Source organism: Saimiri boliviensis, chromosome 8 (assembly GCF_048565385.1).
Source record: "Saimiri boliviensis isolate mSaiBol1 chromosome 8, mSaiBol1.pri, whole genome shotgun sequence".
NCBI classification, from domain to species: Eukaryota; Metazoa; Chordata; class Mammalia; order Primates; family Cebidae; genus Saimiri; species Saimiri boliviensis.
Window position 1 is genome coordinate 96,886,663 of NC_133456.1, and position 23,185 is coordinate 96,909,847.

The 23,185-nt window shown below is 36.2% G+C and overlaps 1 protein-coding gene across 1 annotated transcript in view; it reads right to left on the reverse strand.

The window, feature by feature from the left end:
* GPR158 (G protein-coupled receptor 158) overlaps window positions 1-23,185 on the reverse strand; it is a 384,453-nt gene that overhangs the window by 33,323 nt on the left and 327,945 nt on the right. Inside the window, exon 6 of the mRNA XM_010341239.3 lies at window positions 21,722-21,831. Coding sequence (XP_010339541.3) covers window positions 21,722-21,831 — 110 coding nt within the window. The remainder of the gene's footprint in view (window positions 1-21,721; window positions 21,832-23,185) is intronic.

Sequence of the window (23,185 nt, forward strand, 5' to 3'; positions counted from 1 at the left end):
GATGACAGAATGTAAGTCTTTTAATAATAGTTTTCCATTTTCAGAACATTTGCATTTGTATGAGATTTAGCAGCACCTCGTTTATAAAAATGAATGAAAATATATATCCTGAAGCCATTCAGTCTTCATTTTAGTAATTTAATTGTAATAATCCTAATGTCCTGAGTTTCTTCATTAGAGTCTAATGAAGACTATTTAATTGCTATTAATGAAGGCTAATTAATTGCTGTTAATCTTACTGTGCTCATAGAAATTCTGAAGAATGCATGCTTGTGTTAAAAGGTATGAGGTGACACATCCTGTAAGTGTAAAGCCAGTCAATTATTGACATAAGAGTCCTGAGAGTTAACAATTCAAAAAGTGCTGGAGGTTTCCACCTGTCATTCTGCATTTAATGGTGACAAGTCCCCATGTTTATTAAGCTTTTCATCAGTTTCTCAAAATTTCACTTTCAGAAGTAAATTAAAGTTACTTCTGGATCAGTGGACGAATTTTAGATAAATACCTAAAAAGATTGGCATCACTGGCACAGGAATAGGTTTCAGACACTTATCAAACATGAAGTGTAACAAGATTATTATGAGTGTATTAAGTGATTGCTATTACAAGAAAGAAAATTTTCTGGGTTCTAAATATATTGACAAGTATTTTTCGTCAGTTTCCATGAGCTGCATGAGTTCTCAGATCTCACACTGTTCTTCCTTTTTTCTCTAATTGAAGGTAGATGGAATAAGGAAGAATGATGAAAAAAAGAAGGAAGGTAAGAAGAGCTGCAAGACTGTTAACAAGTCAAATCTTATGGCTAGAGCTGAAAGGACCTCTGGGCATTACCTATTCTGATCCCACTAGTGTGTAAAAGACAATTCTGAGTCCCAGTGAAGGGAGTCATTTACCTAAAGCAAAACAGTCAGTGAGTAGCAGAATCACCCCAGAACTCCTATCTTCTGACTCTTACGTGAGTACTTTTTTCAGTTACAATATTTTACCAAAATAGATCTATCTAGCAGCTGGTTCAGAGCCATATCATCTTTTAAAAGCACAACAGGAATCTGCCTTTCCAAACATGCCACATTTCCTCTACTTTCCAATATGCTTGTACCTTTGAACGCCATTTCATCTATCTAAAATGATTCAAATCCCACTTAGCCTTGTAGATTCATCTCAGGAAGCTCATCTGATTTACATTTTTGTCTGATAATCCCAGGCCACAAAATTTTCTCCAGTTATCACTATTACTCAGTTGGTATTTTCTGTACCCCTGTAAATCTTCCTGAAGTTGAGAGATGTTTATTTTCTAAGCCCCCCACAGAATCTAGCACATGAAGACAAGATTTAATTGACCAATTGGTTAAACATGTCTTTCTGATGGTTACAACCTGCAAGAAAAAAGTTTTACTGTTGATAGAGGATTCCAGAAACTGGAAGGAGGGAGGGTAAAATGGAATTTGGAAGAGTTTTGATAGCAATTATAGGATGTGAGAGTAAACATTAGCCTCTGTTATGTGTCAGTATTTTGCTAAATACCAGAGGTTGAGTGATAAAAATGGCAGTTATCTACCTGTTTTCATGTTCAATTTAAGTTAATAAATATAAATGAATAGGAAATTTTAATACAATGGCATCAAAAATGATGGAATAGGGAATTCCAAAAGTCCATCAGTCCATAAAAGCAATCAACAAACCAGCAAAAAACTGTTAGAGTCAACTTTTTGGAATTCTAGAAACTAACCAGAATTACAGAATTACTAGAATTACAGAAATGAGGTGAATACTTAAGAAAAAATAAAACAGCTGAATCTTAGTAAAAGAGCAGCATTTTAACTTCCTTTTGTCCTGTCTCATATTCCTCAGCTCAGTGGTGGCCTTGAAGGCATCTGCATGCTCAGTACAGGTTCTAGTACTAGAGAAGCACAGTGGACTTTATTTTTAAAGAACTGCTGTTTATTTTGACATGGCTGGTGGATCCCTGAAAGACTGGCTCAAAGGGCTTGCTTTTGTTTTACCCAACTGGTAATTTTCCTAGGGCTGACAAACCTACCTGGGGGGTCATTTATCTAAAACATTTAAAGGCAAATGGATTAGCCAGTGCTACCTGGGGCAAAAAGTAATGGTTAAGACAATTGACTAATCGAAAAGACTGAGAAGAAAGAATGGGAAATGAGATGATTTGGGGAATAAGAGCATTGAAAAGTACCAATATATTTCTTGGAATCTAGAAGCCCAGAACATTCTTAGAAAAGGCCTGAGAATCTTGCAGGTTCTTCACATGTGCCCCAAAACCTAAAATGGAATAAAAAAAAAAAAAAGAAAAGGCCTGAGAAGGGCTGAAGCGCTCATCTCCTGCTGACCTCAGGCTCTGCACGAGCAGGAAATATAGGATTATGTGCAACGAAGACATACTCAACACACAAACATGCAGTTCATCTGCAAACAATGTAAGATTTTTTAAAAAGTATTTTTGACAATCTATATGAAAATCTCTGTTGAATTACCAGCTGACTGCTAAATCAACAGAAGAGATTTCAATGGCTTCACAAAACTAAGAATACAGACTACAAAATTAGTTCAGAGGAGTCACTTAACAAACCAGCCTGGAAAGGATGGAAAATCTGATTTTTGGATTTACCATAATATAATATTAAATATGTTCAACTTCTAAAAAAATATGAGGCATGCAAAGAAACAAGTTTATAGGGTCCATATGCATGAAAAAAAAACAGGAATAGAAACAATACCTGAAGACATCCAGGCATTAACTCTATGAGATAAAGTTTATTAAAATTTTTTGCAAATTCTGATGCTTTAATCTTTTGTCTGTATCACAGAAATTATGCACATATTTAAAAAAATTTTAATTGACACATAATTATATTAACTTGTGGGGTACATAGTGATGCTACGATGCATATAATATGTAGTGATCACATCAGGGTGATTAGCATATCCACCACCTCTAACATTTATAATGTCTTTATGTTATCAACATTTAGTATCCTCCTCCTAGCTATTTAAAACTGTATATTATTGTTAACCATAGTCCTCCTACAGTGCTATAGAACATCAGAGACAAAGTCTTTAAATGAACTGTCTTATCCTCAAAGAGCTAAAAGACACTATAGACAAAGAACTAAAGTCAACTAAGATAATGATGTCTCACTAAATACAGAATATAAATAAACAGAGAAATAATAACAGATCAAATAGAAAGTCTGATAAAGCATAATAAAATTTCTCATTACAGAAAAATTCACTGAAGTGGTTCAACAACTAGAGGGGTTTGGCCAGGCAGAACAAATCAGTGAACTTGAAGATAAGGCCAACTGAGAAGCAGAAAGAAAAAGGAATGCAGAAAAATGAACAGAGCCTAAGAGACCTGTTGCATACCATCAAACCAACATATGCATAATGGGAGTGTCTGAAAGACAGGAGAAAGAGAAAGAATCAGCATATTTAAAGAAATAATAGCAAAGACCTGGAACCAACCCAAATGCCCATCAATGACAGACTGGACGGGGAAAATGTGGCACATATACACCATGGAATATTATGCAGCCATCAAAAACGATGAGTTTGTGTCCTTTGTAGGGACATGGGTGAACCTGGAAACCATCATTCTCAGCAAACTGACACAAGAGCAGAAAATCAAACACCGCATGTTCTCACTCACAGACGGGTGTTGAACAATGAGAACACATGGACACAGGGAGGGGAGCACTACACACTGGGGTCTGTTGGGGGAAAATAGGGGAGGAACAGCAGCGGGTGGGAAGTTGGGGAGAGATAGCATGGGCAGAAATGCCAGATATAGGTGATGGGGAGGAAGGCAGCAAATCACACTGCCACGTTTGTACCTATGCAACAATCTTGCATGTTCTTCACATGTACCCCAAAACAAACGCAATAAATAAAAATTTTAAAAAAAGAAATAGCTAAAACTTTCCAAATTTGATGACAGACATGAATCTAAACATCCAAGAAGCTCAAGGATAAAGTAGGATAAACTTAAGGAGACTCACACTAAGATACAGTATAATCAAACTATTTAAAGAAAGTATTGAAAGCATTAAGAGAAAAGCAACTCATTATGTACCAGAGATCCTCAGTAAGATTAAAAGTGAATTTCTTATCAGAGGTCACAGGGTCGGCTGGGGCAGGCTGGCAGGGGGGATGGGGGGAAGTTGAATGACCTTTTTGAGGGGGAGAGGAGGGAAGGGAAAAGAAGAGAACCCTGGGAACCAAGAAATCTGTATAGAAAGAAACTCTCTAAAATCGAAAAAGAAACTAAAACAGTCCAAGATAAGCAAAAATGGAGAGAGTTTGTCACCAGAAGAATTGCCCTATATGAAATAATGGGAATTCTTTAAGCTGAAATAAAAGGACAATAGACCGTAACTCAAATGTATGGAAAGAAATGAGAAACACTGGTAAAAGCAACTACAATGATAAATACAAAAGTCGGTATTAATGAATTTAGATTTATAAAATTCCTTTTCCCTAAACAATTTATAAAACCGATGCATAAAACAATAAATATAAATCTGTGTTAATGAATCCACAGTTTGCAACAATAAAAACATAAAAGAGGGGCATAAAGGTTTATAGGAACAAAGTTTCTGTATACAACTGAAATAAAGTTGGTATTAATTTGAACTAAACTGTTAAAAATTTAGGGTATTAACTGTAATCTCCAGGGCAACACTAAGAAAAGAACTGAAACACATACAGTAGAAGAACGAAGGGAATCAAAATGATACACTAGAAGCTGCTGATTTACTACAAAGCAGGCAGCAATGGAGGAACTGAGAAACAAAATAGATATAAAATATATAAAAACAAATCACAAAATAGAACAAGCCCTTCCTTGTGAGTAATTACATTAAATGTAAACTAAAAGGTAGAAATGGTGGAAGAGGTTTTTTTAAAAAGATGATCCAATTATAGGTTGTCTATAAGAGTTACCTTAGATCTAATGAAACAAATAGATAGATAGTAAATAAAAAGGTACTCTAAGGTCGATGGCCTTGCTGGGAGCCAGACAGACAAAACCCACCCCTCTTCATGCCTGATAACAGCTTATCAGCCAGAACACATTACTCAGCATCTGGCTTCTCCATGTGGGCTCTCCCTCACCCACTTCTGCATTCTGCCCCCAGGTCTATATTCAGCACTAAACTATGCATTTGAACCTCAGCACTAAATTATGCACTCTCGGCACTAAACTATACATTTGAACCCGTGAAAATTTAAGAAATCCTGCTAAGCCGTACCCAATGGCAGCCCACCCCATACATCCTTGGCTAGCCCACATCCCAATAAGTCTCACCTCCCTACCTATAGTGGCTCGCCCCATCTGGGCCCTGTCTCCCTACAACTAATGAAATTGCCTATGCTTTGTTTCCCCAATATCCAATCAATTGCCTCTAACCCCTATAAAACCCCCTGCCCTGAGAAGTTAAGTGTGACTTCTCTGGCCCCGTCCCGGACCATAGAACCTCACCCGGGAGCTGAATAAATTGCTGAATAAATTGGATTTTTCATTTTTATATACTGGCCTCAGTTTCTTCATTTCAACTCGGCAATATAACTTACAGGTACCAAAAGATACTCTAAGTAAACAGTTACCAAAGAAGAGCTAGGGCAGATGAAATATACTGTAAGATAAAATTTGTTGAAGGAGACAAAATGCCATTATATAAAGGGTCAATTCACCAAGATGAACCATTACGAACATATATGTATTAAACATCAGATCCCCATAATATGTGAAGCACATAGTAACAGAATCAATGAGAGAAAAAGATAGTTAAATAATCATCTAAATTGGAGACTTCAAGGCCCTGTTCTCAATAATGGATTAAATATCTAGACATACAAACAATAAGGAAACAAAGGACCTAAATAACATTATAAACCAACTAGACCTTACAAATATAGGGTATTTATCTTAACAGTAGCAGAATACATGTTCTTGTCAAGTGCACATGTAACATTCCCCAAAACAGACTGTATGTTAGACCACAAAACCAGTCTCAATAAACTTTAGAACATTTAAAACATAGAGTATCTTCTCTGATCACAATGAACTGAGTTGGAAATCAGTAACAGAAGAAACACTGAAAAATTCACAAATAAGTGAACATTAAACAAAATACCCAAACAATAAATAGGTTAAGGAAGAACCAAAGGGAGAACAGAAGGTAAGTTGAGATAAATGAAAATGAAAACCTATCAAAATTTATGAATTGCAGCAAATGCAGTGATTGGGATAAATTTATAACTGAAAATGTTTATATGAAAAAAAGAAGAAATACATTAAGTTGATAACCTTATCTTTTACTTTAAGGAACTAAAAATTGAAGAGCAAATTTAGCCCAAAACAAGCTGAAGGGAGAAAATAATAAATATCAGAGTGAAAATAATTGAAATATAGAGTAGGAAAACAGCAGAGACAATTAAAAAAAAATCTAAGTTGGTTCTTCCAGAAGATAAACAAAATTAACAAATCTTTAGTTAGACTGACCAAGAAAAAAAAGACTCAGATTATTAGAGTCAGGAATGAAAGTGGGGGTATTACTACTGATTTTATGTAAGTAAGGATTACAAGAGAATACTACGAATGGTCAATTTTGTTATGTGAATTTTACCTCAGTACAAAATATACAATGGTTCTTTCTCTTACCAAAAAAATTAAATAAATAGATAAATAAATAAAATAAAAAGAAATCCTTCTGCACCCTCCTGAACATTGCAGACCCAGTCTCTTGTAGCCCCAGGGTATCCTCAGCCATCTGCTTGTTCTTCGCCTCCCATATGTGAGATTCAGCAGGCTTAAAACCTGGGCTCTGCCTTAATTTATAACCTGTAATATGACTATTTTAAACTTCTGTGCACCCTTCCCTATTCATCAGAGTTCATTGTACAGTCTTAGATCTGGAAGACAAGACTGAGGAGATTTTATTACACGCCCTGGTTGATTCCCTCAAATATAGGCCAACAATGCTGACTGAACTCAAATCAGATCTTAATGTTAACTCAGCATAAACACCTGTTCCCTAAACCACTCTTTTGAAGCCTTTTCCGTTGTAGTAATATTGTAAATAAAGAACATTTGATGGCCATTGGGTAGTTGGGCTCTAAAAATGTTTAGTTTTGAAAAGTTTGGCATAAAAGCTTACAGAGAAACAGATTTAAATATAGATACTATTGCTCCCTCCCCGTTTCACCTACTCCCAGCTTACTGCAGAAGGGTATTTCAAACAATAAGCAGATGGTCAATTATTCCGAAGATCAAGAAGAAATCAGATTATTCTGTTTGGGAATTACATGCTTATTTATTTCCTTATATCAAGAGTAAATATGAATTCTAGGACCAAGTCTTGCCAAGTACCTATGAGAACAAATTCTGTCTTTATCTCTCAATTATTTAGCACTGATTAATCAGCAGAAATAATTTTAAATTTTCATTCCAAGACTAGTTACTTTTTTAAATGTATGTTTTACTATTTAATATAACTTTTTGGTATTCAAGAACATGATTTCAGATAGACTATAAAAACAAATTACAGATGGTTGCCTAATAGCATCATTACTTAAATGAGCAATTTTACTACCGTCTCAAAAGGAAGGCATCACTAATTGTATCACAAAATTGCATGGTTTTGTAGAAAGAAAATATCTAAAATGAAACCATCTTAATGCTAATATTTAAATCTGGATCTGCTGTTACTCTTAATTCAAGATTTGGTTTTTGTGTTCTAAAAAAGCCTTTTGTCTCAAAAACGTCAATCACACACATAAGGATTTCCTAGAGATACCACAAAGGAAAGCTTTTTGGATCTGTTTTCTTTTTAATCAAGATTGTCCAGATTGAAATGTGGTAGAAATGACTAATACCAAAAATGTTTCTCTTTCCAAGGAAAGTTTCTATCTAATTTTATAAGACCTAATTGCTCTACTTTTTCAGTCTCTTTAGCATACTATTACAGATAAAGAACGGTATCAGAACACAGGGAACCACAAAATTATGACAAAATTCTTTGCAAATGTGAACTTCTCATTTAACTGGTGTGATCATTTACAAAAAGACAAAATACCTACTTAATTCTCAAAGAACAGTTGCACATTAATATCTACTTAAGTACATAAGTACATAAATACTTTAGGTGTTAGTCCAATGTAAAAGAAGTGTTAAAAATAATTTTAAAAACCCTACTTACCATTGCATTTACCTTAACTATAATTTTGACCCACAGTAAAACACACACACAAGGGCTGCAACCACAAAAGTAATTTAAGAGGCACACTTGTGAGTACATAACAACTGCTGAGTTTGACTGCTCATATTATCAGCTGGTTAGATAGTATTATTAATATTGAAGTATAACTTTCAGTCCCTGCCAATGAAACTTTTGGAAACTATAAACTACTGTGATTGCTCTTTGGTGGTTGTGCTATTTAATTGTTTTCCCTTTGCACACCACTATATTAAAAACTTAAATTTCCTTGTAGGTCTCAAAGTGTCTACCACACCACCTTGCCTATTATAGATCAGAAGAGTTTCATACTGTGACAAAGACTCATCTACTTTTTAGCACAGATTGATTCCTCCGTTAACACTGTATTACATGGTCAAAGCATAAAACTGTAAAATAAAAAAATAAAGAAATAAAACCATCCAAATAGCAACAGTTACATAAAAACACTGTTAGCACTTGGATCAATTTGTTTTCTAGTTTTTTTTCATACATACAAAAATATTTTATGTTAGGATTATATCATTTATGTTTTTCTCATATAACATGGTATTCTGAGCATTCTCATATAACATGCTATCTTTGTAAACAACATGATCTTTGATAGCACATGCCATTTACTCAAATAATTACTTCTTTATAAGCCACACTATAATGAATATTCTTGCAAGTAAATATCTGTTCACACTTTTTTCATTAGATTTCAAAAAGTAAAACAATTCAGTTTCTAAAAAGCTCTCAATACATATTGCTAAATATTTCAGATGAATTGTATCAATTCACACTCTCTCTCCAGCATAAGAGTGTCTTACTCCACTGAATACTTATTATTGGCAAATATAATTTAATTTTTTTTTTTTAGATGGAGTTTCGCTCTTGTTACCCAGGCTGGAGTGCAATGGCGTGATCTCGGCTCACCGCAACCTCCGCCTCCTGGGTTCAGGCAATTCTCCTGCCTCAGCCTCCTGAGTAGCTGGGATTACAGGCACGCGCCACCATGCCCAGCTAATTTTTTGTATTTTTAGTAGAGACGGGGTTTCACCATGTTGACCAGGATGGTCTTGATCTCTTGACCTCGTGATCCACCCACCTCGGCCTCCCAAAGTGCTGGGATTACAGGCGTGAGCCATCACGCCCGGCATAATTTAATTAAAAAAAATAATGATTCTTATTCATATTTGTAGAAAATTGCACCTTTTTTTTTTTTCCTGCTTACATTGTTAGTTTCATTGAACATTTTTAAAAATGTGCTTTTTGGGCTTGCTTTTCCTTCGCTTGTCAGTTCACACTTTGAGCCATTTTTCTTCCTGTTGCTCTGTAACTGCATTTTCTCAGAGGCTAGCCATGAAATCCACAGGGCCATTGAGCACCTGTCTGTATTCAGATGTGTTGTGAGGGCCAAAGACAAGATCTTGAAGACTTATCCAAACCAAGAATATAAAATATTTTATTATTAATTTAGTGCTTTTATTACATATTGGAATGGCAATCTTTGGAATATGTTGGGTTAAATAAAATACATAATTTAATTTTCACCTGTTTTTTTAATATGGATAGTGAAAATTTAAAATTATATATGTGACTCACATTTGTGGCTTGAGCTATATTTCCATTGAAAAGCACCAGTCTAAAAATATACTACAGAGATTTCCCAGTTTATTGTCTTTTAATTTTATTCATTTATTTTTTTGGCAGGCAGGAGTTAAAAATATTTATGTAATCCAATCAACTGACATTTTATGTTATGATTTCTTCCATTTCTAACCTGAAATAATGTCCATATTTATAATTTATCAACTTTTCACTTTTTTGCATTTAGTTTTGTGATTTATTGAAATTCTAGTAGATTAAGATGAGAATCTGAGGTAGTATTTTTCTAGAGATATAGCTAATTTCCCAGTCCTAACTTGAATTGGCCATTGCTGTTAGTCACCCCAATATTTGAGGAAGTTTCTTTACCATACAGTTAGATCTTCTGGAATAAAGGTCTGTTGGGGACTCTTTACCTTATCCTTTTGAGCTATCATTTTTGTCTTTTGAATATTATTTTTTGATAATACCTTGGACTATCTATAATCCCTTCCTGTTCTTATATTTCTGCAAATGCTATTTAGTGCTTCTTTATTCTTAAAGATGAACATTGGAATTATTTTGTTAATTTCTATCGTTTGGCTTACCTATTCAACAAATATGTATTTAGCGCTAATTTTTCCTAGCAAAATTGGGTTATTTTGGGTTATTACTTATTGTTTTATAAAAACGCTTTATATATTCTAGATCAGGTGTCTGCAGACATTTTACACAGGGGGCCAGTTCACTGTCCCTCAGACCATTGGAGGGCCGCCACGTACTGTGCTCCTCTCACTGACCACCAATGAAAGAGGTGCCCCTTCCTGAAGTGCGGTTGGGGGGGGGATAAATGGCCTCAGGGGGCCGCACGCGGCCTGCGCAGTAGTTTGGGGACGCCTGTTCTAGATACTTGACCCTTATTAGATATATTATTTACAAATATTTTCTTCCACTTAGTGGGTTTTCTTTTAATTTTCTTTTCTCCCTCCCAACTCTTTTTTTTTTTTTTTTTGAGGCGGAGTTTCGCTCGTTACCCAGGCTGGAGTGCAATGGCGAGACCTCAGCTCACCGCAGCCTCCGCCTCCTGGGTTCAAGCAATTCTTCTGCCTCAGCCTCCTGTCAACTCTCTTGATATTGTCCTTTGATGCACAGAATTTTCAATTTTGAAGTCCAATTTATCTAATTTTTCCCTTGTTGTGCTTTTGATATCTCTCCAAGGTTATGAATATTTATATCTATGATTCCTTCATACTAACAGCTGTATGGTTTTAGCTCCTACATCAGGCATTTAGACCATTCGAAATTAATATTTGTAGATTGTATAAGGCAGAGAGGTACAGTTTCATTCTTTTACCTAGGGATATCTGGCTGTACCTTCATGTGGATATCCAATTCTTCCAACATCATCACTGGAAATAACTACTTTTTCTCTACTGAATTGTCAAGGCATCATTATCAAATATCAATTGACTGGAAATGCATGGGTTTAGCTCTTGACTTTTAATTCTATTCCATCGATCTGTATGTCTCTTCTTAGGACAGTACCACACTCTCTTGGTGACTGTGCAGCATCCTCCAACTCTGTTCTCCCTTTCAAGACTGTTTTGGCTACTCAGGGCCTTTTATATTTTTATATGAATTTTAAGATTAGCTTGTCAATTTCTTCAAAAAAGGCAGCTGAGATTTTGATATGAATTAGATTAAATTTATTTGGAGAGTATTGCAATCTTAACAATATGTATCTTCCAAGTCATTAACAGGGATGTCTTTCAATTTATCCATATCTTCTTTAATTTCTTTCAGAAACATTTTGCGATTTTCAGAGCACCCTTTCTGCAGTTCTGTTGTTAAATTTATTCCTACATATTTTATTATTTATACTATTGTAAATTGATCTTAATTTATTTGTTTATTGCTAGTGTACATAAATAAAACTGATTTTTGCACATTGATCTTCTGTGACATTGCTAAACTCATCTATTAGTTCTAATACTGTACTGGCAGATTTCTTAGGATTTTCTTCACAGAAGATTATGTCATCTGCAAACAGGATAGCTTTATTTCTCTTTTCCATGTATGTACTTGATATTTCTTTTTGAGGCCTAATTGCTCAGGTGAGAACTTCCAGGACAGTGTTGACTACAAGTAGCAAGAGCTGCCATATTTATCTTGTTCTTGATCTTACAGGGGAAGCCTTAAGTCTTTCATCATTAAGCATGATGTCAGCTGTAGGACTTTTTTTAAAAAATAATTTTTATCAAGTTGAGAAATCTCCCTTACTTTCCTGGTATGTTGAGTGTTTCAATCATGAGAATGCATGTTTTTGTCAAATGCTTTTTCTGCAACTGTTGAGATGATTATGTGGCATTTTTCCTTTATTATGTTAATATGCTCTAGTGCACTGACTGATTTTGTATGTTGAATCACTTTTGCATTTCTGAGCTAAATCGCACTTAATCAGGATGTACAATCTCTTTATTAGAGGTTGCTAGATTCTGTTTGCTAGTTGTTTTTGAGATTTGTGTGCCTATATTCATAAGAGCCATTGATTTGTAGTTTCGTTTTCTTGTGATATATTTGTTTGGTTTCATTATCACACTAATACTGGCCTTTTCTAATGAGTTGGGAAGTGCTGCCTCATCTTCTATTTTTCAAAATCATTTGTGAAGAATTGGTGTTAAATCTTTAATATACTTCATCAGTGAAGCTATCCCTCCTGGGCGCTTGCTCTGTGTGTGTGTGTGTGTGTGTGTGTGTGTGTGTGTGTGTGTGTATGTATCTGTGTGTCTAAGTTTTTTGATTACTGATTAAGTGTCTTTACTTGTTTTGGATCTGTTAAGCTTTTCCATTTCCTCATGAGTCATTTTCAGTGGTTTGTGTCTTTCTAGGGATATCTAGAATAGTTGTGCTTCTAGTATCATACTCTTTGTAAGTAAAACTCAGGTCTTTTGGACTGGACATATACAAATGCTAGGTGAGAAACATTTGAGTAACCAGAGGCCAGATGAGCCAATGACACATTAGAAGAAACAGAGGTGATACTAATACAAGCTTATGAATAGTCATATTTAAAGGTAAATAGTCTAAATAATTAAAATACAGAGATTATCAGATTACATAAAAAAGCAAGGCCCAACTATATGCTTCCTACAAGAAATGCACTTTAAAGATAAAAATAGGTCAAAATTAAAATAATGGAAAAAAACATGCCATGCTAACATCAATCAAAAGAAAACTGGAGTGGCTATATTAGCACTAGACAAAATAGATTTCAGAGCAGAGAATATCACAAGGGATAATGAAGGTCATTTCATAAGAAAAGGTTCGATTCATGAAAAGGACATAACAACTCTAAATGTTTATGCATCTCAGAATGAAACTTCTAAATACCTGAGGCAAAAACTGACAGAACAGTGAGGAAAATAGACAAATCAGAAATAAATTTCCAACCCCTCTCTCAGTAATTGGTGGAACAGGTAGAGAGGTAATGAGTAGGGATTTCAAAGATTTGAACAGCATTATCAAACAACTCCCAAAGAGAAGAAAACACTTTCTTCTCAAGTGCCCATGAAACATTTACCAAGGTAGATCCCATTCTGGTCTTCAAGAAAATCTCAATACATTTAAGAGGATTTAATTTATGCAAAGTATGTGCTCTCATGACAATGGAATGGAATTGTAAATCAATAACAAAAAGTTCTTAGAAAATTCCCCTAATATTTGGAAAATAAAAATAACACTTCTAACTACCCTGTGAGTCAAAGATAAATCAAGTTTGAAATCAATTTGAACTGAGTGGAAATAAAAACACAACTCCGTTGTTTTGGACTGAACACGTGCAAATGCTGGGTGGGGGCAGCAGAGTAAGCAGAAGCCAGGTGGGCCTCTGGCATGTGACAGAAATCATAGATGTAGCTGTCCAAAAACAAACCAAGACCCTGACTCTGCGCCCAGACGACAGCAGGCAGGTGCAACAGCAAGCAGGTGATGGCAGTGAACAGCTTGCAGAAGCAGAGAGTCTCACCTTGACCTTTAGAGAAACCTGTCCCCTCCTCTTTTTGCTGCATGAATGAAGTAATTTCCCACTCATTCTCTTACCTACCTCACATAAGAGAGAAATATTTCCATTTGAGGGTATACAACATTTGAATATAGAGCTAACTAATATTAAATAATAAAGTGTTTATCAGCTATAGTCTGCTAAGTACTAATTCTGAATTACCAGATGGGTTTTTATTTATAATTTTAAAGTTGGTTAGAACATACACTCACATGTGCACACTCATATAACAAGTTGAAACCATAACAACCCAGGCAACAAAAAATCTTGTGTTTCAGATATGGCACATAGCTCTTAAACGACATATTTTAACCAAGGCTTTTTTCAGAAATCTAGACATAAAATAGTAATGCTGTAATTAGAAATTAGAACATGTATATAAATATTTTTTTAAAAAGAGAAGCTCCAGATTGAAAAGCTTTGAGCATAGATGTTAATTAAAGTGTATTTCAAAGTCAATGTATCATAAAACAAAGCAAGTAGGACATCTGCAGATGGACAAAATAAGTAAAGCTTTAAGTTTCCTTGTTCTGAGTGAACTGCCTTCTTATTTTATTCATATCCAATAGTTAACACGTTCTGAAAGGAAGAACAATTAAAATGATTTTGCTTCCATTTTTATTCAGAAGTTACTCATTGATGTTAAAGATTTTATATGAATTAGACCTCTAGTTAATAAAAAATGTCTTGTGAATATGCTTGTATTTCCCAAATCTTTTACTTCTTTGAGTAGACCAAACATATTAATCTATAAATGGAGTGACTCAAGTCAGAAATCCCTGATTCGTTTGTGAAAGTGACATGTATATACCAACCCAGTTAACAGCACTAGTAGCCCATTTAGCTGAGGGCCTCTGCATGCCAGACAGGACTGTAGGATCAGAAATCACTGGATGCAGCGGGGTGGGGAGGAATGAGCAGAGGGAACGATCTCATCTTCTAGCCAGTTAGAGATTGTGCAATTAAAGAGTGACTCTTTGGAGCTTAGGAAGTTTTGTTTTTGTTTTCACGGTTTTTGGGGGACCTGTGTGCAAGATTCCAAGGGACTCAAACCAGGTAGCTCCAGACAGACTGTTAAGTATGCCAACCAAGAGAAGATAAATGCAGGAAGAAGTAAGAGGTCACCAACTGCTTATTCCTCAGGTTTCAAGGGCCTCCCTTCTATGCCTCCAAGCATATGAATGATGGGAATGACACATATGTTGGGTTTCCAAAACTAACACCTGTTCCTACACAGAGTTTCTGAGATTTAGCCGTCATCAGGATTGCATACAAATGGGTTTAGGCATCAGCATGGGTCTTTACGGTGCACTCCACACTAATGCTTCCTTGATTAATACAATTTTGAAGAAAATTTCTTCTTGTTAAGAACCAAAGGACTTTTGATCTTTCCTGTTTTGTTAAGTACAATTTAAAATGGTAAAAATGTCTCTAGAGAAACTTTAAATCTTCATTGCAAAAAGCTTAGAGTTAATAAACAGGAAAAGAGACAGTCAAGTCACTTACAAAACTATCTTTTTAAACATTTTTAAATGCTAGTATGAAAGTTTGTTCTGAAAGATCATTTTGATCCTCAATCCTCTAAGCATTCATCTGGAGCACATGAATTTTCTGTAAGATGTTTGGCTGTTCTACTGGCATATGTGAAGCATGGATGTATGAGGTAAGGTTTGGATATTTTCTAACTTACCTCTGTGGCTAATGGACTTTCTTTGGCTATCTAACTTGCTCAGCTTCCTGTCCAAATAGCACACTCATTGACTGGGAAAGAGACCCTCCTTAGAAGCTTAAGAATGAGTCCCCTTTTTCTGGTGAATCCTGTGGTTCTTAAGAAATGTCACTATGAGTAATTCTCCACTTGAAGATATTCTATATCCCAAAGTCGGCAGCCAGTAAAGACAGAAACCCCCATGAATTCAGCAGAAAAGAGGGCCTGAAATCTGTATCATTACCAGGGTCCACACGGCAAGCTCTTTCCATTTTCCAGTCAAAACGCAACGTTCACAGCTATGTGCTCAAAGGATGCTTTGCTGGTGTATTATTTTGGCTGAGGTAGGAAACTGGCTAAAACCATTCTGAAATTGCTTCATGTTAAAACCCCTGGGGTCACAACTTAGGACCTCAAACACCAGCCACCTGTGTGCTGGGCAGGGTCAGCGGAAGAAAACTTTTATTAAAGATATCTTCTGAATGCCATAGGCATTTATATGTTGGCCTTCATAAACGAGGGCTAAGTAACGCTTCGTTCTGTGGTCTGCTGAGGCAGATGAGTCTACACTCAACCAACCAAGTCGAATAACAGCACTTCAGGCATTTTCCTAAGACGCCATCTTAAACTCTCTGTTGTTACCTAGTGGTTGTCACAAGTTAAGCTGTATTTATGTATCCTTATAAGAATATATAAAATAATGTAATGTCTTCCAGTCACTTTTCAAAATTTACTAGAAAATAAACTGTAACATATTAAATGGAAACCTTCCCCAAACTGTAAATATTTGGTACTAGTGAGCACAGTGGAGAAAACAGTTAAGGACTGTACTCAGAGCACAGAGCACTGAATAATGCATGAAATGACAAATTCCAGGCCAAAGCCAGAAAAAAGCTTTTCACCGCTTGCTTACAAATTCATTTGAAACATAGTGCAAAAAAAAAGTCTTTTGTTTTTTTCTTGATTAGACTCAGAAAAAGGAAAAGTCAAGGAGTCTTCAGACACCTTATTATAGGACACAGGAAAATGTTCTTTTAACATTAAGTTTTTAAATCTTTTCACCCCCTTTCATTTCAAAACATTTGCTCACTCTGCCTCTTGCAAATAGACCTGGCTTTTCTGAGCATAGAGTTACTGCCTTCTCAAGTTTTTGTAAAAGCAGATTGCTTAGCAGGGGTTCTCTGAACCTACATTTCATGGGAGTGCTAGCTGTGCTTTTGGATCTGCCCTGCATCACTATGTACTAAGTCAAACACATCCAAGGTTCCTGAAGGAAGTTCCTTTTTTGTAAATAAATGTTCATTGTTTTTGCCTACTTCAGCTCTTTTTTCCCTTATGATCCATACTGACCTAGCTAAAAGCTGTACCTTTCCTTCCCTCTCTCCGTCCCTCTCCCTCCCTGTCTCCCTTTCTTTCCCTCCCTTCCTCCTCCCTCTTTCTTGCTTTCTCTCTCTGCCTCTCTTCCTTCCTCCCCCTCTCACTCCCTTCCCTCCCTCCCTCTCTTTCAAACAGTTGCAGCTTCAAATAAATGATCACATGAATGGCTTACCAGTGAGGTGGGGCTATGTCAGTGGTCTGCCTTGGGTGTAGGCAACAAGGGGACGTTCTCTCAAATGTTTGTGGAGAATTTAGGGCAATAATGAAGACAACTAAAAGTTGGTCATGGTAGGTGGATCACCTGAGGTCAAGAGTTCAAGACCAGCCAGGCCAACATAGTGAACCCGCCCCCCGTCTCTACTAAAAATACAAAAAATTAGCCAGGCATGGTGGCGGGTATCTATAATCCCAGCTACTTGGGAGGCTGAGGCAGGAGAACTGTGTGAACCTGGGAGGCAGAGGTTGCAGTCAGCTGAGATACTGCCATTGCACTCCAGCCTGGGCAACAAGAGCAAAACTCCATCTCAAAAAATAAACCAGCCAAACAAAAAAACCCTTGGTCTTTTTATAATCACCATATGCTGCTGATTCTAAACAATGTCAGTGATAAAAAACAAAATGCGCCTTTCTAAAGGGACAGGCCACTTAAACCCCAACCCCAACTTGATGCAACTGTGTTTCTCTGTTAACAAGGGACCCTTTTATAATTTCCCTTTAGATTATCATGGTAGTCTTTGGCCATATGATTCTCAAATGTGGAGAGAGACCACCATAGAAAGAAGTGGAATATCTGGTATAAGTGAACAAAGCCTTTATTTTCTCATCCCAGACTAATACTATTTACTAAATGAAAATATTTATTTATATTATTTTATAATATAAATATTATAAAATAATATTTATTTTCATTTTTGGTGACAGAGTGTGATCCTGTTCCTCCTTCATGTTTGTTTCAAGTTTTCCATGCTACAGGAATTCTATAAATACTACAATCAATTAGTGAGAGACCCAGGTGATACAGAAAGAAGTATCTAATAATTCCAGTTAGCCAGAAGGGAAATGACTGAAATAAATGAAAACTCAGATATTTCTTTCCTATCTTATCCTCAAGTGACTATAAACAGTCATTTCATAAATTAGTACTCATAATTTCCTTAGAATTTTTGCCTAGAGAGGTATGGTTTACTTTTAATTTTTTTTAAAACCTTGAAATGGAAAGTGGAATTCCTATAAAAATGGAGCTATGGGATTCAAAAGGCTTTGTCCCTTAGCTTGGGCTACTTTGATCCCTCAAGCTACCCTTGATCAGCTCCTTCCAAATCCTGGTTCTTTAGCTTTTCCTTCAATGTGTGGCATTCTCCCTATTCTTCCAATGAATCCCCTTTTTACTTAATTTAGCCATAATTCATTTCTGTGCAACCAAAGCAATAACCAATAACCAAATCCATTTGGATCTGTGCCAAGTGCCATAATCCATTTTGTTTGCAAGCAAAAAAACCTATTTGACATATTTACACACATTCAAATTATACTCAGTCCCTACAACTTTATCATCTTAAACTTATTAAACTTTAAACCCTCTTACAGATGAGATATTAAACCATCTTACAGATGAGAAAACTAATTCTCAGATGTTATTTATTCTTTGTTGTTTAAATAAGTATTGGCAGAATTGAAGTTCCAATTTGGAATTGTCAGGATTTAGGTCTTGCCTCTCTATCACATCACCACAGAAGCTTAGAAGTTCCTTTCTCGGGGTCACGTGTTTCTTGACTCTAGGTGACGCCCGCCAAAACCACCCTTTGCAGCTCCATTCATTAGAATCATCCATCCATTCACTCATTCAACAAATATCTCGATAACATAATACAGGAAAAATACAGTATTAAATCTGGGGAGCGCAAAGCTGGTTCAGCTAGTCCTTCCTTTAGGTTATTCACATTTCTTTGGGATGCTGATTTTTCGTTTATAGATGTAAACAATGTTGGTAACAGTTAAATTTAAGCCATATAGGAAAAAAAAGAATATAATAGTAAAGCCATATGGTTCACAGAGGATAAGAATGATTCAGCTCATTACATTAGAAATAGTTTCAATTTAAGCCTTTGGTGGAGAAACTCTTCACTGCAATGACTTCTAGAGAGACAAAGCCAGACGGAAAATTGTTTGAATTTTGTTTTTTAAAATAAACAAAAGAGATAATGTTATAACACAGTTTCCCAAATTCCAATTATTTGCATACTAATGTCAAGATTTCTGTTGTATCTGTGCATCAGCTAATAATTTCTTTAAATTACTTTACATTTATTGTTTAAAAATCTTTAAAGGAAGTTTTATATCACTACCTTATCACTATCTAGTGATAGATAATACTTTCCAAAAATAGAAAGTAACTATAAAAATAAATGCTATGAAACAAAGATAATGAATCTTACAGTATTTCAGTGAAAAGCTCTGAAAATTGAAGCCCGATCTGCTCTTCAGTGCAAAGGAAGATTAGCAACTGTTCAGCAAATGGTAAAGACTTACTAGTTCTCAACTAATCTTTCTCCTGAAAATAAGGATTGAGGGAGAAACTGAATGGAAGTAATTTTCTCATTAAATGATTTAGTACTACTGACCACTGGGTTCACATCCCCCTAAACATCCTCTCGCAGACCACGGTGTTATGTGTTCCAGACGCTGGGAGACATGCTGAGGGAGAGCACAGTGAGTCAGGGGACTATCGGTGGGTTATGTGTGAAAAGAATGACGGGAAGCAGCTTCCAGGGCTGCATCTGACATTTTCATTCATTAATTCATCTACTAATATATATTAAATGTCCCCTGGGTCAGTCATTTGTGTTGAGTGCTGGGGATTCCATAATGCTATAATTCTTTATTTTTTTTTGAGACGGAGTTTCGCTCTTGTTACCCAGGCTGGAGTGCAATGGCGCGATCTCGGCTCACCGCAACCTCTGCCTCCTGGGTTCAGGCAATTCTCCTGCCTCAGACTCCTGAGTAGCTGGGATTACAGGCACGCGCCACCACGCCCAGCTAATTTTTTGTATTTTTAGTAGAGACGGGGTTTCACCATGTTGACCAGGATGGTCTCGATCTCTCGACCTCGTGATCCACCCTCCTCGGCCTCCCAAAGTGCTGGGATTACAGGCTTGAGCCACCGCGCCCGGCCAATGCTATAATTCTTACTTCAAAGAAGAAGGTAAATGAAAGTGAAGAGGAGAATTAAATAAGAAAACTCTAAGGCACCATAAGTATTATAATAGAGGACCCACTAGACACTAAGCGCTAGACCAACAGGGACAGAGTTCATCTTCAAGTCTTGACAAGGGCATCTATTCTTTCAGGATTTCTAGAAGGCTTTTTGTCCACATGGGTTGTCATTGATTTCTCATTTCCTTTAGTGAGCACCAGTTTGAAAACAGCTATCACATGAGAAATGGAGACCTGGAAGGTAGTTGAAGAAAGAAGGATGCCAAAGCAAAGTGTTCTGGGATGTGAACGGAATACAGTGAGAGTCAGAGAGAACATTAGAGACTGGTCTTGTCTCTCCTTTTGTAGGAAACAGAAGCCTATGATTTATTAGAGTTAGAGGCTAAACTGGGATTTAAATAGGATCTCTTGAAACCTAATCCAATATCCTTTGTACTTTACCACATATATAAGAAGGAAATCTTGGAAGTCAAACACATTCCCATTTTTTTCAAAAAAGATAAAAGGATAATCTAGAGCATTCTCAGTAAGAACCAAAAGAGAAAAAAATGAAAATAAAAATTCTTATGTGATAGATAGTGTAATTATCACATTTTTTAGAAAAGTTGAAAAGGAGGACATTTAAAGATAGAGATAATACATATTATGGCACCTGAGATAAACCACTGTATGACCCATAGTAGGAGATTTTTATTCAGAAAAATGTATGGCCAAACTAGGATGAACCTGTAAATGGCTTACCGTGGTTATCAAAACAGCTTTAAAGCTGATCAGTGCGAAGAGTTTTCTTCATAGGGCTACAGTTTTACCCTGCAGGGAAAATTTATTGTTTATCTCCCAAGCCCTTTGGCAGCACTTCATTGAGACTTTCTTTAAATTTAGAAAAAGGAGGCAAGGGAAAAGCCTGGAACCATTTCCAGCCATCCCCAGCCTTTGGAGATAGATAGTTTACTGCTTTTTTTCTTCCCCAATGTTTAGGTAGTTTTGGAACTAAGTATAAGGGAACTTAGAGCATTCTCCATTTTCCGAGGCTGATAATCACTGAATCGCACTGGTTAAGCAGGAAAGCCGAAAGCACTATTTTCTGAACTTCACCCATCGAATATCAGCAGGTTTACCTTGGGGCATGGAACTTGGGAATGGAGGACAGTAGCTTTTGTCAATTAAGGGTGTTTCTGTATGGGATTCTATGGTCACTGGATATGTATCATTATTTCAGCTCTATCACCTTTGTATTCCTTCCTGTTCTGAACTAGTAAATACTGTTTCACATTTTAAACTTATTGTTTAATAGGAACTAACCCTTTCCATAACCAATACCACATTTCATTGAAGCATCTTTTTAAAATAATTCAGTTCTATTAAAGATTTCCCCAAAGAATCCAAAAGATGTCATCACCTTGAAAGTGAAAAATACATAGTATCTTGCTATCTAAGTTCTTGAAATTGAGCCATTTAGGTGATTAGCCCAGCTAACAATTAGGTGCTAAGCCAATCACTTTGATCCTTCCATGAGAACGAAGATAAATAAAATGTACATACCTGTGAAGTTTGAGAGTCACAGTTCCATAAACAGTAGCAAAACCGAGAAGACGGACCCATCTGAGGAGAATACAGCGAAATGTGCTTGGCTCAAAGTACAAAATAACAACCTGTGGGATGAAAACAGAAAGAGACCTTAAGATCAACTGACGATACACAAACCCAAGTCAATTTCTCAGAACCTGATGTTTCATACGTACGAATTTTGATATAAGCATATACTAATCTGAGTAATTCTTTAAAATATTATTTTGACCATTTATTGTCCAGACCAAATAAATACAGAGTCTCACTACTGCTTATTAAATAAAATATAAATTCTTAAAACATAACTTTTAGGAGTTTCTATCAACTGTCTCTAAGTCTTTGGTGTATGTCCAAACTTACCTCTCTTTATTGTCCAAAACGAGCAAGTGAGGATAGTCCCGCTGCCATTCTTCCCAGAGCAGCTTGTTCCCACCTCCATGCTTCTGGCAATCCCTTTCCCCCTGCCTGAAAATGCCCTGGGACTGCCAGGTACTGCATCTTGCAAACAATCTACCACTCCATATTTACTACTCAGCTCAACGACCTAATTCATTGCTTTCTCACTCCAGAGTTTTTGTTCAACAAATATTAATTATTTACCATGAGCCAGGCACTGTGCTAGGTGCTGCTGATAGAAGATACAAAGGCCAGGAAGAAGGGGAAAAGAGACATGGATATAGGAAATGGCATTCAAGCAACATAGGTCCTGTGATAAATATCTCTGCAGTTTCAGTGGGACCACAAAGAAACAAGCAGCCAAGTCCAGGGGAGAGTGGAGAGATACGTGCAAGACACTCCACTACTTTTCATATGCTACTGTGTGGTTGTGAGTAAGTGCCTGTAGAATAAGAATTGCTTTGACCCTGCCTAAGAAACCTTGTAGGGTTGAAAGATTAATGCTACCGAAGAGCACAGATTCTCAGTCTTCGCTGGAGTAGCTGGCCTGAACTGTTTCTGCTGAAAGCGAAGTTATCGTAACAAAAATATGCCCACTGCCAAAACCCTGAGTATGACTTTTGGTTTTTCCTGCAGAGATGTGCATATTGCTGGGGGCCATGGTGTAGGTACTGACATTTTCCGGCTGCTTTTTTACAACTATAGCCCCTCCCTCTAGCAGTGCCAAGAATGAATTACCTAAACCCTCCTCAAGTATTTCTGCTACACAAAGGTATTAAGTTCTCAAGGAATGGAGAAAACATGGACAAAAGTGTTAAGGAGAAATTAAAGAAAGGTACAAGTAGATGTGAACAGGAGATAATGTTGTTTTGCGTGCTCCTGATGTCAAGTAAAAACATTCAACTTTATTATTTCACATACACAGGATTTGTCCTTAGTTTTCCAATTTACGAAGTCTATGTGACAATACAGTCAGATTTGCCTTCAGGATTTAATCTCCCATAAAAATGTCTAGATTCAGCAAAAATAAATAAATAAATA